The sequence below is a fragment of the Sminthopsis crassicaudata genome, chromosome 2 (genome assembly GCF_048593235.1).
Source record: "Sminthopsis crassicaudata isolate SCR6 chromosome 2, ASM4859323v1, whole genome shotgun sequence".
Classification (NCBI taxonomy): Eukaryota; Metazoa; Chordata; class Mammalia; order Dasyuromorphia; family Dasyuridae; genus Sminthopsis; species Sminthopsis crassicaudata.
In genome coordinates this window covers 134132545-134148076 of record NC_133618.1, presented here as the reverse complement: position 1 = coordinate 134148076, position 15532 = coordinate 134132545, and the positions used below count along the sequence as shown (strand labels likewise).

General features: G+C 33.3%; 1 protein-coding gene across 1 annotated transcript in view; it reads right to left on the bottom strand.

Moving 5' to 3' along the window:
* ADAM2 (ADAM metallopeptidase domain 2) overlaps nt 1-15532 on the bottom strand; it is a 98534-nt gene that overhangs the window by 61382 nt on the left and 21620 nt on the right. Inside the window, exons 4-6 of the mRNA XM_074287313.1 lie at nt 14959-15037; nt 11953-12029; nt 10556-10730 (exon numbers count right to left, since the gene is read on the bottom strand). Of these exons, the coding sequence (XP_074143414.1) occupies nt 10556-10730; nt 11953-12029; nt 14959-15037 (331 nt within the window). The remainder of the gene's footprint in view (nt 1-10555; nt 10731-11952; nt 12030-14958; nt 15038-15532) is intronic.

The following is a 15532-nucleotide window of genomic DNA, read 5'->3' as shown; positions in this document are numbered from 1 at the left end:
CACCAATTAATAATCACCTCGTTTCTAGTTCATCACCAAAAAAAGAGCAAATAAATAAATAAATTATAAATAAATGTATACTGGCATTTTCATTTTTTAATTTCATTAGGAAATAGGCCTAATAATGATATTGATGGATCAATCAGTTCACATAGTTTAATAACTTTGGAGACATAGCTTCAAATTGCTTTTCAGAATAATTAGCAATTCAAAGCTTTTGCAGAAATTTACAGATCAAACCAACAATACTTTAATATATCTGATTCCCTATAGCCCTTCTAGTATTTGTCATTAATGAAACTTTCAATTTTGAAAACCTCATAAGTGTGAGGTAAGATTTGAGAATTTAATTTTTTACTTTTCTAATTTTAATTCTTTTGGAACATCTTTTCACACATTCATCTACCTCATACTAGCTTTTATTTCATCTGTAGGGAATTGCTTTTTCATATCCTTCAACCATTTCTCAACTGGAGTATGGCTGTTATGCTGCTAAATCTGAATCAGTCTCCTCTATATCTATTTTAGAAATTAGTTCTTTATCAGAGAAAACTACTTCAGAGATTTGTTTACACAAGTTATCTGTTTCCATTCTGATTTTGGCTATATTTATTGTACATATGTAAAACCCTTTAAATTTCATATAATCCAAACTATCCATTTTACCTTCTCTGATGCTCAATATCCTTCTGATCATAAACTCTTCCCCTATGCATAGATTTGAAAGCTCATTTTTTCTCTTGCTCTTTTAATGTCCAAGTCCTATACTTATTGAAAGTTCCTCTTGCTGTGTGATATGAGTTTACATTCTTTATCTAGCTTCTGCCACATTGCTTTCAAGGTTTCAAAGTTTCTGTTGAATAGTAAGCTCTCAGCCAGTAGCTAACTAAAGTAGATGACAGAATGGATCAAAAACCAGAATTCAAAAATGTATTGTGTAAAAGGCACACATTTGGGACATAAAGGCACATACAGAGTTGCAATGCAGGAGTGCTGTCAAATCTATTATGCTTCAACTGAAGTAAAGAAGAAAGGAGTCAATCATGATCTCAGAGAAAGCAAAAGCAGAACCACAGCTAATTGAAAGAGATAGTTAGAAAAAGTACATTTTGCTAAAAAGTACCATGGACAATGAAGAAATATTAAAAAAAAGTTTATATTAGATTTTTCTAATAAGTATTCATTTTTCAAATAGGTAGAACATTCAATTTTATGAAAATAAGAGCCATTTCCAAACTAATAAATAATCAAATCATACTTGTGCCCTCTGTCTATACAGACAGTAATTGTAAGCTTTGCATATAATGTCCATATGTCTAATTGTGAAGTTTTGTCTTTTCTTTATTGTTAAGTAGCAAACATTTTTTCAGATTATAATTCCTTAGGATGCTTTAAATAAAGCATCTGTAAGGTCATCATCATAACAAAAAATCAGCTGCAATTATGACAATATTCTCAGCATGTAAGTGATAAATTTCTTCTTCAGAAAAAATTGAAAAGACCTTGAGAATTACTATAGAAGTAATCTGTCACTCAATCCAGTTCAATAACCTTAAATGTACCTCTTCCTGTTGCAGTCAGGTACCTAGTTAAGGTAATATCCATTCATACATACCTATGAAATAGTCACCATGTGATGGTGATGACACAGGCAATTGTAGTTCCAAGCTCATATAGAGTGCAACTTTTGAATAGGTCACACTGGAACAGTATATAGTCAGCCAAAAAGAAAATTTCCTGCTACACCTGTTGGCCAGTATCTTCCAGAGAGATGACCGTGGTGAGCTTTAGTTTAAGCATATACTGATATTTTCCTGCTCTTCTTCTTCAGTGAAATTTTCTGCTCCCTGAGTTAAAATTTTAGTATGTATCTTATTTCTCAATGAATCTTTTTTGTCTTGACTCAGAGAAAACCTGTGGCAGTCATACCATTTCCAAGTCACCATTATTATCCAATAAAGCTTCTAATCTCATACAATAATAAATCTGAATTTCAATTTTGTTAAGAAAATCTATAACACTGCTATCTTGCTATAGAATTCCTAAATGCTTCTGTCATCTATTTAAATGTCTTTTTTTTAACCTTAATTTGAGCATCTTTCCTAAAATCTTAGTCCAACAGATGTTTAAATTGTGACCAAAAAAACATACAAACAAACAAACAAACAAAAACAGGTTAGCAAGAGCATTCAAATGCACCATGAGATATCTTTTGTTTGGGGTATTTAGAAGCACATCAGGCAGCAGTGTTATTTTTAAAAGTAATTTCATTCATACTACCCCTTCTTCTGAGTGCATCATCATTCAGTGTTACTACTAAACTGGATAGGAGCATCTTTGTAACAGTTTTCAATACCAGCACAGAATCTGACACAGAACTGGACTCAGCAGGTCTTTGTTGAATGAATCAATGAATGAATGAGGACACTAAATACTATGATAAAGGCAGGTAGGCTGAAGAGTGGAGAGGGTGACATGAAGTCAAAAGATTGTGGGCACATAGATGGACATTCAGATCATTCTCTACACCCATTCAATCACAAGTCCAACCACAGCTTTGGCTGAGTCATAGTAAATACTCCTGCTACAACATATACTCATCTGTCAGCAGGCCCAAGCATTGGAGAGGAATATGTTAGATCAATATTAATAATAATTAGCATTGTTGTTTAAGATTTGGAAAATGCTTTGTATATGCTATTTCATTTGATTTTCACACAAACTCTAGAAGGCTGGTGCTATTATGATCCCCATTTTACTAAAGATGAAACTAAAACAAAAAGAAGTTATATATCTTACCCTACTTCACACAGATAATAAGTGCCTGAGACCCTATTCAAACTCAGGATTACCAGAGTCCAAGTTCAACACTCTAGCCACCTAATGTCTTTAAAAAAGAGTCCTATCATAAAGTAAATCCACACAAACCATTAGTACTTCTATATATTACTAACAAGAAATAGCAAGATAAACTCCATTTAAAATAACTGGAGACATAATAAAATATTTGGTGTCTATCTGCCAAGACAAGCCCAGGAACTATATGAACTAAATTACAAAACACTTTGCACACAGATAAAAGTCAGATCTAAACAACTGGAAAATATCAATTGCTCACGGGTAGGCCAAGGTAATATAAATAAAAATGATAATTCTACCTAAATTGGTCTACTTGTTCTCTGCCATTCAATCAAACTGCCAAAAAATTATTTTACAGAGCTAAAAAATTAATATGGAAAAACAAAAGGGCAAGAATATCAAGGGAGGTAATGAAAAAAATACAAGGGCGTTGGCCTAGCAGTACCAGACGTAAAACTCTATTATAAAGCAGCAGTCACCAAAAAACATAGTACTGGCTAAGTAATAAAATTGATGCATCAGTTGAATTGGTTAGATACACATGACACAATCAATGACTACAGTAATCTAGTTTTTGATAAACACCAAAACTCCAGCTTCTTGGATAAGAACTCATTATTTCAGAAAAAATGTTGGGAAAATTGGAAAATAATATATCATAAACTCAGCATAGACCATACCAAAATTAGGTCAAAGTGGGTACATGATTCAGGTGTAAAGGTTAAAAAAAGCAAATTAGGAAAGCAAGTGATAATTAATTTATCAAATCTTTGGAGAAGGGAAGAATTTATGGCCAAAAAAGAACTAAAGAATATTATAAAATGCTAAATTTTGCACAAACAAAACAACACAGCTAAGATTAGAAGGGAAGCACAAAGCTGGAAAAAAATTTTATAGCCAGTGTTTCTGATAAAGGCCTCATATCTAAAATATATTAAGAATTATCAAATTTATATGAATGTCATTCCCAATTGATAAATGGTCAAAAAATATGAACAGACAATTTTCAGGTGAAGAAATTATGAAAAAATGCTCTAAGTCACCTTAGGGAAATGCAAATTAAAACAACTCTGAGATACCACTACACACCTCTCAGATTGGCTAAGGTGACAAAAGAAAGATAATGATAAATGTTAGAGGAGATGTAAGAAAACTGGGACACTAATGTATTGTTAATGGAGTTATGAAATGATTCAAACATTCTGGAGAGCAATTTGGAACAATGCTCAAAGGGCTATAAAACTGACTCACATGTGCAAAAATGTTTGTAGCAACTCTTTATGGCAGCAAAGAATTGAAAAATGAATAAATGTCTATTAACTGAGAAATGACTGAATAAGTTTTAATATATGAAAACAATGGAATATTATTGTTCTATATAAAAAATGATAAACAAAGTGATTTTAGAAAGGACTGGAAAAATTTAGTGAACTAATGCTAATCAAAACAAGCAGAACCAGGAATAATACACTGTACACAGTAACAACAAGGGTGCATAATGATCAATGACAGACTTGGTTCTTCATAGCAGTTCAGTGATCCAAAACAATCCGAATAAACTTTGGATGGAAAGTGCCATCTGCTTCCAGAGAGAGAACTATAGATACTGAATGTCAATTAATACATGCTTTGTTCACTTTTTTTTCCCTTCTCCTTTTTTGTTTGTTTGTTATTTTCTTGTGGTTTTTCTCTTCTGTTCTGATTTTTCTTTCCCAACATGATTCATGAGAAAATATGTCTTAAAAAATGCATATACATGTATAACTTGAATAAAATTTTTAAAATAAACAAACAATAAAAAAAGAATCCTATCAAACTTTTACAGAGAAAAATGCATATGTGCTACAAATTGTTTTCAGAAATTGAAAATAAAGAACATTTAAAAATTCTGTTTTATGAGATATATTCCTAAAAACTAGACCAAGGTAGGATAAGAAAAAAAGAAACATAGACCAATGTTGTTCATGAATAGTCACTAAATAAATAAAAAGCCAGGGTAAAAACACTGTAACACTCAAAGCGCTGCACTAACCTGCTGCTTCAACTTGGCTTCCAAGAGGACCAATAACTCCCCAAGGTCTCAAGGAGATACAATAAGATTAATCCTATCGGAAAAACCTTGCTTGAACTGAAATGCATGAACAAAGTATCTTAAGTATACAAACAGAGTCAAAGGTTTAGGAAAAACTCTCCTGGTCTTATAGCTAATTCCACTCTCTTTTTTCATTTTTTTTTTAAGATTTTTGAGTTCTAGGTTCTCTCCCTTACCCCTATCCACAATTAAGAAACCACATGTCAAGTTATGTAAAACATTTCCATAATTATGAAAGAAACCATGGATCTTCCACTCTAATGAAAATTAAAACCCTCAAGAAAAGTTAAGGAGAGAGAGAGAGAGAGAGAGAGAGAGAGAGAGAGAGAGAGAGAGAGAGAGAGAGAGAGAGAGAGAAATGTTTTTATTTATATTCAGATTCTATCAGTTCCTTCTCTGGTTATGTATAGGATTTTTTTCAGAGAAAGCATGGATTATTTATTGTAAAACTGAGAATAACAAAGTAATTTATAGCTGGTCATCTCAGAACCTATTTCACTTTGTTCATGGAGGACTTTCAAGATTTGTTTCTTTTTTCCTGAGAGGATCCTGCTCTTCATTTCCCAAAGAATAATAAATATTCCATCAGAGAAATGTGCTTCAAAATTTTAATTACTATTGTTAATTATATTTCCTCCCATTTATTCTCTCTTTCCTTTCACTATATCCCTCCTCAAAAGTGTTTTGCTACTTACAGCTAACTCTGTTCCTCAATATGCCTTCTCTTTTATCACTCTCCCCCTCTTCCCATATTCCATTCCTTTCCTATTTTCCTTCAGGGTAAGATAAATTTCTATACCCTTATTGAGTGTGTTATGTTATTTCATATTTGAGCAAATTCTGATAAAAGTAGGTTTTACTCACTCACCCTCTCCTCCCCCCTTCTCCCTCCACTGTAAAAGCTTTTTTCTTGCCTTTTTTATGGCAGATAATTTGCATCATTCCACTTCTCCCTTTCCCTTTATCCCAGTACATTCCTCTCTCACTCCTTAATTTCATCTTAAAAAAAAAAAAGACAATCATATTCAATTCACACTCATGTCCTCTGTCTATATATATATATATATTTCTTCTAATTGCCATAGGAATATAAACAGAAATGTAAACAGAAAAACCTTATTAAGTCCCTTATAATATCACTTTCCTGATTACTTCTTTATACTTCTCTAGAGTCCTGTGTTTGAAAATCACATTTTCCATTCAGCTCTGGTCTTTTCATCATGAGTACTTGAAAATCCTCTGTCTCAATGAATAACCACTTTTCTTATGAAAGATTATACTCAGTTTAGCTGGGTAGATGATTCTTAGTTCCAATTCTACCTCCATTGCTCTCCAGAATATCATATTACAAGTCCTCCAATTCTTTAATGTAGAAGCTGTTAGATCTTGTGTTATACTAACTGTGGCTCCCTTATACTTGAATTGTTTCTTTCTGGATGCTTGCAATATTTTCTCCTTGACTTAGGAGTTCTGGAATTTGGCTATAAGATTCCTGGGAGTTTTTATTTTGAGATCTCTTTCCATGAGGTGATCTGTAATTCTTTCAATTTCTATTTTATCCTCTGGTTCTAGAATATCAAGATAGTTTTCCTTGATAATTTTTTGAAAGATGATGTCCAAGTTCTTTTTATGATTGTGACTTTCAGGTAAACCAAGTAATTTTTAAATTACCTTTACTGGATCTATTTTCTAAATTAGTTATTTTTCCATTGAGATATTTCACATTTTTTTCTCTTTTTCAGTTTTTTGGGTTTTGCTTTATTGTGTCTTTATTTCTTATAAAGTTAATAGAAATTATTTTCTTCAGTGACCTTTTGTTCCTCCTTTTCCAATTGGTCAATTTTGCTTTTTAAGGCATTCTTCTTCTCATTAGCTTTTTGTAATTTCTTTTGCACCTCTCTCAATTCTTTCCCTAATTTTTCCTCTATCTCTCTTACTTGATTTTCAAAGTCTTTTTTGAGTTCTTCCATGACCTGAGCCTAATTCTTACTTTTCTTGCAGTCTTTGTATGTAAGAGCTTCAACTTGGTTATCTTTTGAGTGTGTGTTTATTCTAGGGGAGGGTGGTGAAGGAGGGGAAATTTTGAAACAGAAGGTTTTGCAAGGGTCAGTGTTGAAAAAATTATCCATGCATATATTTTGTAAATAAAAGGCTTTAATAGAAAACAGTAATAAAGTAGAGCCCTTTTCCCAATGGATGTGCACTGTCCCAAGCTTCAGGAGTTTTATGCAACTGTTTTCAGAAGTCCTTTTTAAGACTCTGACCACAAGCACTCTTCTGCCTTGGAGCTGTTAAGTGCATCTCCACCATGCTACAGCTGTAAAATCTAGTATGCTGGTTGGGGCTGGGACTTTGGGGGTGAGCTGCGAGGCTGTTCTAGGACTGCACACCAGACTCCCATCCCATAGACCCTCTCCACTGACCTTCTGAGTCTCCCCTGCTGTCTCTGGGGTTAGAATTCAGAAGCCTCCAGCACTGCTGTTCAGAATCCCACCATCCTGACACTGGAGTCTAACTGGAGCTGGGGCCAGAGTCAGGCCTACAGCCAGGGTCAGGCCTGCATTGGAATTGTGCTGGATTTCCCCTCTGGGACCTTTTCTGCTGACCTTCCCAGCTCCTTTTTGGTGTCTCTGGGCTGAAAGCTCTGGAAGCCACTAGCACTGCCACTGATTCAGAGGTCAGGCCCAGGCTGGGGCTGGGACTGGGTCTCCATGCTAGACTCCCCCTAGTCGTTTTTGGCTGGAAAATGTGCTACTCTGTCTTTTGGGGTGTTCTGATCTTCTAAAATTTGTTTAGAATCATTTTTAAGGGAATCTGGAGAAGTTTGGGGGAGGAGTTGGGTGAGTTCCTGCCTTTACTCCACCATCTTGGCTTGTGTCTCGACAATCTCACTCTCAATGGTGCCATGGTGCAGAAATTCCTTAAGGGTTTGGGATGACATCAGATGTTAGTTCTACAATTCAATGAATATGATGTCAGTGATGTTACTCAGAAAAATCTGAAGTTTTACTAAAATTGAACTTCCACTTTTAGCGATTCTTTTAAGAAATAATAACTACCCGATGCTTAGAAGTGACTGAACCACTCTGGTTTTTCTGTACCATTTAGTTGCCTGGTAAAATACGCACTGACTATGCTTTCAGAAATAACAAGGGAATTAAGATTCAGACATTTGCAAACTACTAAATGTCCTCCATAAGGATTTTATGAAAACAAATATACATATTTTGAATAAGAATGTTACAAAATGTATCAGAATGAAAATAATAAAAAGATATAAGAATAGCCAATTCTCAACAAATAAGTGATCAAAGTATATGAATGGGCAGTTTTCATCAGAAGAAATGAAAGCTTTCAACAATTATATGGAAGAGTTTTCCAAATAACTAATAGTAGAAAAAGTGCAAATTGAATCAACTCTAAGGTTTTATCAGAGGACAATGACAAAAGAAAAAAATATTAATGGCAGATGGACTATTAGAAGACAGAAATAATGGCATAATATTGACTTATCCATTGTGGAAAAGAATTTGGAATTATGCTAAAGGAAAAAAAAATACTAAACTGAACACATACCTTTGAGTTAACCACACCATTACTAGGTATATAGCCCAATGACATAGAATGCAGAAAGATCCTACATATAAAAATTTTACAATAATAATTTTGTAATAGCAAAAAGCTAAAAAGTGGTTGTTCGCTAAATATATGAAGACTTAAGAAAACTCTGAAAGACTTAAATGAATTGATCCTGTGTGAAATATATAGAACCAGAATAACAATTTTATACAATGACCACACTAATGTAAAGAAAAATAGTATTAAAAGACTTGAGAATGCTGATTAATAAAGTGAACAACCATGAATTTAGAGGACTGGTGGAAAGTATGTGTCCTCAGCAGAGAAGCAGTAAATTAAATGTATGGAATGAGTCATTCATTTTTTAGATAAGCTTAATATGTTGATCTGTTCTGCTTGCCTATACTTTTTTCATCGCAAGGGAGGAGGGGTAATCATTGGAAAGTGACTAATGTAAAATTGAACTCTTCAAAATAAAAGAGCTGGTCAGACTGGCTGGCTTCATTTACATTAATTAATCCAATAGTTAATGTGATGCTCACTAGAGGGTGCGATTCTACATCCTATACCAATTTGGGGCTTAAAGTAATTATTCTAAGTTTCTAGATATTCCTCACATAACTCTTTATAGTGAGATTGTATAGGACTTTAAAGGAACTTCACAAGATTTTTAAAACATCTATGGATTATAGATGAAGGGAAGGAGAGGAGGAGGAAGAAGTGATTCATTTTCTAAGAAAGTTTTGGCTTACAAGATCCCAGGTTAAAAATTCTCCAGTGTTATTCTAAGATTTTAAGATTTTAGATATTAGGATTTTGGAAAAGTAAAAGGAAGAAACAATTTGTTCAATGTGTCTCATTAGAACAACCAAGAGAAGTAATTTAAACCTCCCCATGACCTATTATTTTGAGCCTACAAAGGATATAACTTTTCAAACTTAGGTCTGCCTGTGGAGCCTATCCACAATCTAGTACTTACATTTTCCTTTGCTATAACTTTCTATTATTAAAAAGTCAAAGAAACTTATCATTTAGCACTAATTTGAGAAATCACAGAGGTATAAAAAGTTTTAGAATCAAGAAACAACTGACTTCAAGTTCCAATTCTGACACTTGCTTAGCTGTGTTGACCATGAGCAAGTGTTTCATACATCCAGCTGTAAAATGGTGATCATAATACTTCTAATTTGTACCTCACAAAGTTGTTGTTGGGGGGAAAGTTTTATAAACCCCAAAGTACTATGGAAATATGAATTTTTATTATCACTATTCATCTCTCTCATTTTATAGATTAATTGAGACCTAGAGAGGTTAAGTAACTTCTCTGATATCACACATAGTAAGCAACAGAATCACTATTTGAATCCTGTTTTTGCCTCTATACTGTACTAGGTGGTACAATGAATATTTACTCAATTATCCTAAATGTCAGTGAACTAAAAGTCCCCTGAGAACTGGAATGAAGACTATTTGCCTGACTCTAAATTCACATATAATTTGAAGTCAGCAAAACCAGCAAAACCAGCAAAACAATAATGACTAAAACAACTTAAGTGGAAAGATCAACAAAACAACAATGAAGCCACCACACAAAACTAGAAACTATAAGAACTTGCTCCTGAAGATCAAATAAGAAAATGCAGAGGTTGGAAGCCCATATGTATGCAACAATGCAAATACTGTCAAACTTTGTTGATGTATTTTGTCATTTTACTGATTTTTTTGTGATCTCTCAGTTCCCTTTCAAATTTAAATTATCAGACTCTTCCATCTATGAAGCCCTAACTAAGAAAGGATCCCCCAATCTTTTTTTAAGAGAAGCTGCTTGATCTGTCAGGGAAGTAAGGGAAACTGAGCAAATATTACATCATGGACGTAATAGAGATCTACTGGATGATGCTTTGAAATCTCGGCAAAAACTTCTGGTTAAGCATCTTGACCTTGGATTACAATATGCAATCTGTAAGTAATAAAAATATTGTTTATATTATACAAAATTCATAATTGAAGCAAATCATCACTCACATTAGCCATCTGGAATTCATAAGGTGATTTTCTTGAGTTCATTTTCATGTCCTTTTCAGCATACAGAAAGACATCTGTGTTTTCATTTCTTACTTGATAAACCACATGCTCAAATCCTGTTGAAGACTCCAGAGGCTCAATTCCATATGTGAAATTTTCAAATTGTAACCAACCTCTATATATTCAAACACCACATTTGAAAATTAAAACTTCATTATAAGGAAAATACTAAAGATCTCTACTAAGGACACCTCAGAGTAAGAAAAATTGGGGTTAAAGTGGCAACACATTTACTAAATTTCAAAAAATTGTGTTGAAAATCACACTATTTAATACATAGTTTTACTGATTACAAGCTTCCTTTGAGAGCAGAGGCCTATCTTTTCATATCAATGTTTTAAGAATAATGCTATATGGTGGAAAGAGCTAAATATGATTAAAACAACAGAAGTGAAAAGAAAGAAAAAAAACAAAAGAGAAAAGAAAGAAAGAAGAAAGAAAGAAAGAAAGAAAGAAAGAAAGAAAGAAAGAAAGAAAGAAAGAAAGAAAGAAAGAAAGAAAGAAAGAAAGAAAGAAAGAAAGAAAAGAAAGAAAGAAAGAAAGAAAGAAAGAAAGAAAGAAAGAAAGAAAGAAAGAAAGAAAGAAGAAAGAAAGAGAGAAGAGAGAGAGAGAAGAAAGAAATAAATAAATAAAGAAAGAAAGAAAGAAAAGAGAAGAGAGAGAGAGAGAGAGAAAGAAGAAAGAAAGAAAGAAAGAAGAAAGAAAGAAAGAAAGAAAGAAAGAAAGAAAGAAAGAAAGAAAGAAGAAGAAGAAAGAAAGAAAGAAGAAGAAAGAAAGAAGGAAAGAAGAAGAAAGAAAGAAAGAAAGAAAGAAAGAAAGAAAGAAAGAAAGAAAGAAAGAAAGAAAGAAAGAAAGAAAGAAAGAAAGAAAGAAAGAAAGAAAGAAAGAAAGAAAAGAAAGAAAGAAAGAAAGAAAGAAAGAAAAGAAAGAAAGAAAGAAAGAAAGAAAGAGAGAGAGAGAGAGAGAGAGAGAGAGGAGGGAGGAGGGAGGGAGGGAGGGAAGGAAGGAAGGAAGGAAGGAAGGAAGGAGGAAGGAAGGAAGGAAGGAAGGAAGGAAGGAAGGAAGAGGAAGGAAGGAAGGAAGGAAGGAAGGAAGGAAGGAAGGAAGGAAAAAGAAACAGTCTGTATGTTGTTTACTGTTATTATTACACTATCAGTGTCTACTTGGTAATATTTCTAGAACAGAAGTAGTAAACTATTCCCATTCCATTTCCACATTTTAGATAACTTCTCCTCACTATGCACTCTCTCCATTTAAAATTTTGACTAGATAAAAGAGAATTTTTTTTAAATTAACATTTCTATAATGATAAAAGGATATACCCATGACCTGATTACCTGATTCCAGAACAAGTACTGAGTGTCACAAGAGATTTTGGGAAATCTGCTACATGCCCATAGTAGAAGCAAAAATTCTGAAAATTAAACACACATAAACACCTCTTAGGTCCCACAAAGAGGTACTCAAAGATTTGATATCACAAATTAAAATCATCTCATAATTTATCAAGTAATATTCAAAATATACTAAATCAACTACCAATATGAATACTGCAATTAATAATTAGATTCTATGCTACTTTCTTAAACTTCATGATTAGGGTTCCCTGTCTTCATTAGAAGAATAAGAATATCAACTATAATACTATGTGTGTTTTTCATGATTATAAGCTATGTCATATTTCCAACATCAAGAAAGCACTTGGCTGGAAAAGACCCAGTTTAGTAGCATTTTTTCTATAGGCTAATGAATATATAGAGACTTTAATTTTTTCTGCTATTCTATGCATATTTAGACTTTAACAGATTACAAATTGCTGTCTTGGGCTATACATCCTATCATATTTTTACATTTTAAAAAGCAGGAGCGACAACTAAATAGAAGAATGTCTGTGTTTATACACTAGCTGAAAAAAATATTTGTAGTTCTATCACTTCTTCAATAAAAGTGGTTAGTGTATAATATTTTAAGGAAAAATGTATTCCAATTTGTCAAATACTTTTATTGATAATTACCTCTAAGTTCAAAACTCCAGAAATTCAATTCAATTCAAAATGTGTTTATTAAATTTCTACTACATAAAAGGCATTGTGTCTATGGATTCCAAGACAAAAAAAAAAATTTTTTTAAAAGCTCTGGGATATACTATATGTAAACAGATAAGTAAATAAAACAAAATTGGAGGAAAGTATACTAACTAGGGAAATCAAGAAAAACCTCCCCATAGGATATGACATAAGGTATAAATCCTGAAGAAAACTAGATATTCTAAGAGTCAGAGAGGTATGAAAGAAGGGGATTCTAATCACAAAGAGTAGCCAAAATCTCAGAGGAGGAAAACAGGTTACATTCAGGGAATAGCATGAACATTATAACACAGCAGAAGATGAGCAGAAAGAGATCATTCTGGGCTTGGAGGACAATCTGTATACAGTTAGAGAAGTGAAAAGACAAGTCATATGTCTTTTGACATATGACATTTTTTGACATATGAGAGCAACAAAGACAATTTGGCCAGATCAATGCCCAAGAGTGGGTAGAGAGTAGTAGTGAATGAGATTGGAAATATAGTTGGAACCAGCTTAGAAAGGGTTTTAAATGTCAGGCAGGACTTTGTAATTAATCCAAAGAGTACTAGAGAGTTACTAGAGCTTAGTCAAGATGAGATGCAATGAGGATCTAAATATGAAAATGCATTTCTGAGATAATTCAATGTTTGTGAATTGAATGAGATTAATATATGTAATCTCTCCACCAAGACAGATTATACCTCTCATACACCTTTGTAAATGCCTTTTTTGAGTTGCTATAATCAAAAATGATTTTTTTTTCATTTTCATAGCTCATGTTCCTGATAATGACCCTCTGAATCTAGTTCACCTGGATTTCAGGTCATAATTAAAACTTTTATAATTTGTTATCATTTGGTAAGACTTATTTTCCTTCCCCCTCTTTATTTGTGGAATTTCCACCCATTCTTCAAAACTTAAGTCAAATTAATGAAGAAACCCCAGAACTCTTAAAACCTCCTTGGACCTCAGGGTTCTCAGGGAACCTCAGGGAAGGGACTCCACTCCAAGCACAAACATTTTCCTCCTTATCTGGCTCAATCCCCAAATCCATTGAATTCTAAACCCTCCTTGGACTCTACCTCAGGGAAGGGACTCCACCCACGAACCCCTTTAGCTTGTCCAAAGACCCCTATTATAAAAGAGCCAAACTGGAATCCTCTCTTTGCAGAGATGCCAAACATGGCAGCCTTACACCTGCCATGTCAAAGGATTTCTGCCCACTGGAACTCTGGTTCTGGTGCCCTTTATCTCTACCCTCAACTAACTAGACTTTACTTCCAAAACCCATAATAAACCTCATTTATCAATCTAGGTTTTCCTGTCTGTAAATTCCTTTACAGAGGACTCTTGCACCGCTAATAGACCTCATTTAACTCTATATCCTTGTGCCGAATCCAAAAGGGTTGCAAGGGAGCTCTACTTGACTCCCTGTACCCCGAACCTACCACTAGACTTCAATTAAACCTAATTTCATTTAGGTACCCCTTATCTAGTTCTCATCAAAATGCTTAGATATCACATGGCATTTTCTTTTATAAGAGGATACTAAACTTAAAACAAAAATACAAAACTTAAAAACTCAAATAGATCTTGATTAATTGAGTCCCAACTCCATCATTCTACAAATGAAGACATTGAAATTCAAAGTAATAAATGCCTGAGGCAGTATTTAAATGTAGATTTGTCAGACTCCAAATCCAGTACTTTATTATACCACACAACCTCTTGAATACACCTTTTATACCCCCTTAATGTAACTTATCTGTATGTATTATCTGCCTTGTTAGATTGTAAATTCCAGACTGGGAATGTATCTTAGCTAAACATTGTATCTTCCCTAGTACTGAGAATTTAGGACTCTATACATCGTGTGTACTTAATTAGTAGACTTTGATAGTTTTCCCCAATTGTGCACAATCTCTCATGAATGCTTTTAGAGTGGCAGTTCAAATTCTTAGCACTCAGCTTCTGGTTATACTTTAACACTCAGAAATAATAGTCCTTGATCTGTCATTTTTTTTTCAATCTCTAAGCAATACCTCTTTTGTGTCTAACTTTTGTGCCTATACATATAATTATGACTCCAAAAGCTACTGTCTTTAAAACTTAGTGATCCTGCACACTAAATCTAATAGAATATGATCTTCAAAAGGAGGAAAATTATCCTTTAAATTGTTTTGCTCAAGAACAGAAATACATAAAAAGTCCTCCTAAATCACCTGATAAAAATATAAGGGAATTACAAATTTAATGACAGTGTCTAAGCCATACCTCAAAAAAAGGAACAAGGGAAGTCAAAAATCCCTCTTCATTGTAAGTATAAATCCTAAAATCATGAGGTAAAAAAATTCTGCAAAACAAAGAAATAAATTATTTTGTTAAATAAGTATATTTGTAGAAAAGATTAAAGAGAAATTGTGTGGGTGTGGGTGTGTGTGTGTGTGTGAGAGAGAGAGAGAGAGAGAGAGAGAGAGAGAGAGAGAGAGAGAGAGAGAGAGAGAGAGAGAGAGAGAGAAAGTAGGATCTGTATTTAGTTTTTACTTTGGGAAAATATTTTCTGTAATAAATTTGGTAACCATAAAATTTAAATACCATGAAATCAAATAGTAAGTATAAAAATAACATGCTATACTCCTTAATGCTCCAGAGTAGTGAACAAGAATAGAAAATCAGAGACCCAAACCACTTTTTTAAATGTGTAATAAGTGTTTTCTGATTAATCATTCTTACTCCAAAAAGCCACATCTAATTCAAATGTATTTTTAATCTGATTTTTTTCATGAGATTTATGAACATGGGCAAGATTCGTGCAAAATAAGAAAGCATGAATAAGTTGCAGTTTCTA